This window comes from Anticarsia gemmatalis, chromosome W, assembly GCF_050436995.1.
Source record: "Anticarsia gemmatalis isolate Benzon Research Colony breed Stoneville strain chromosome W, ilAntGemm2 primary, whole genome shotgun sequence".
Taxonomy (NCBI): Eukaryota; Metazoa; Arthropoda; class Insecta; order Lepidoptera; family Erebidae; genus Anticarsia; species Anticarsia gemmatalis.
Genome location: NC_134775.1, coordinates 13,564,079 through 13,566,054, shown reverse-complemented (window position 1 = coordinate 13,566,054; position 1,976 = coordinate 13,564,079). Strand labels below are relative to the sequence as shown.

The window sequence follows — 1,976 nt, the reverse complement described above, 5'->3', positions numbered from 1 at the left end:
CGAGATGTGACACTTTCAATACTAAATTGAAAAACACTGAAACAAATTTAGAAAAAGAAAAAATTAAGTTTGATAAGGATAGCCACTTAAAAAAAGCTGAAGATATGCGAAAGCAAATGAAAGAAGACTTATTGAAAGCGAAGACTGAGACAGAATTCGAATGCTTGACATTTGACCTGGAAAAGACACTTCCGCTTCCCAGAATTCCAACCAGCATTGTCTTTTATAAAAGACAGTTATGGTTATACAACTGTGGCATTCACGCTGGCTCTAATGATACTGGGTATTGTTATGTATGGGTAGAAGGAGAAGCTGGTCGAGGTGCTCAAGAAGTTGGATCATGCCTAATACATTTTATTATAAATGCATAAACATGGATCGGTGACGGAACATTTAAAGAAAGAAAATGAGTCTTTGCGGATTGAATTAAATATTCTCTCTAGCCGAGTCAGAACAATGGATCAGCTGTCGCGGTCGTCGAACTTAGAACTTCAATGTGTTCCTGAACATAAATCCGAGAACCTGTTGAACACAGTGAAACAACTTGGTCGAGTAGTAAATTGTCCCATTAACGATAGTGACATCCTGTACTGTTCTCGTGTTGCTAAAAATAATCCCAAATCTTCACGCCCGCGGACCATTCTTGTAAAACTAATTACACCGCGTCTCCGAGACTCTCTGCTAGCTTCTACTATAATGTATAACAAGGACCATCCGAAGGAGAAATTGAACTCCAGCAGCCTAGGAATCGATGACAAGAAGTCGGCGATTTATGTTTCCGAAAATCTCACGATGGAGAACAAAAGCTTACACGCTGCAGCCAGACTTCGTGCGAAGCAGTTAAATTATAAATATGTGTGGGTACGCGGAGGCCGAATTTATGTTCGTAAAGGTCCCGAGTTTGAATCGGTTTATATTCGTAATTCGGATACTTTAAATAAACTAACCTAAAAAGTGTTTAATTGTTCGTAACTATGCTATTATTATTTCTAGTGTTTATAACTATTAAACTTTAAACATTCTCTCATTATATAAAATGTTATTATCAAAATGTCAGAGGTTTGAGAACCAAAACAAATGATTTCTATCTGAATGTGTTAACATGTTGTTATGATGTTATTATTTTAAGTGAAACTTGGCTAGCAAGCGACATTTATAGTTCCGAATTATTTTGCGATAAATACATTGTATATAGGCGTGATCGCGAGTCAAGTGGTTTCCATAACACCAAATCAGGTGGTGGTGTTTTGATAGCTGTGTCTAAGCGCTATTCATCGTGTCGATTAAGCAATTATGAGAGTGCCTGTGAGGATTTGTGGGTGGGCATTGATATTTATTTGAATAATAGGATAACAAAATTTTTAATTTGTGCCGTGTATATCCCTCCACCAATTCAAAAACATATACTCGACACATTTCTAGACAACACAAATCGCATTTTAGAAAATTCTAACCCAGTATTAATTATTGGTGACTTTAATCTTAGTAACATAGATTGGACTCGCACAGATGACTCAACCTCCGTTACTTCCCTAAGAAGATACGACATTTTTGAACAATTTTTTTTGGATTTTATATCCCTAAACAATCTGAGTCAATTTAATTGTATTTTAAATAATAAAAATAAAATTCTTGACTTAGTTTTGAGTAATACTTCATTATGCAACTTAACTACATCTGAGAATTCACTAAGTAATGTTGACGCTTACCATCCGCCCTTAGAATTTCAAATAAAACAAAATATGTGCGAACATACATTAAAACCCAACCAAGAGCCTTTGTTTCAGTTTCATAAAGCAAATTATTGTGACATTATTCAGGAACTGAAGGAAATCTCCTGGCAGGATACTTTCTCGGATTGTAAAAATGTTGATGATATGTCGAAACTATTTTATGATATACTATACAAAGTGATTGATAAACACGTGCCAAAATTTAAACCTAAATCTCATAAATATCCAATATGGTTTGACCAA

The 1,976-nt window shown here is 35.0% G+C and overlaps 1 protein-coding gene across 1 annotated transcript; it reads left to right on the top strand.

The window, feature by feature from the left end:
- Positions 1-363: 363 nt before the first annotated feature.
- Positions 364-1,532, top strand: LOC142985985 (uncharacterized). The gene has a single exon (XM_076134218.1). The coding sequence runs from the start codon at positions 364-366 to the stop codon at positions 949-951; it is 588 nt and encodes a 195-aa protein (XP_075990333.1). The 3' UTR covers positions 952-1,532.
- Positions 1,533-1,976: the final 444 nt, after the last annotated feature.

Bases quoted from the DNA above. Each gene is read 5' to 3' on its own strand.
- LOC142985985 (XM_076134218.1), top strand. From the start codon at position 364: ATGCATAAACATGGATCGGTGACGGAACATTTAAAGAAAGAAAATGAG.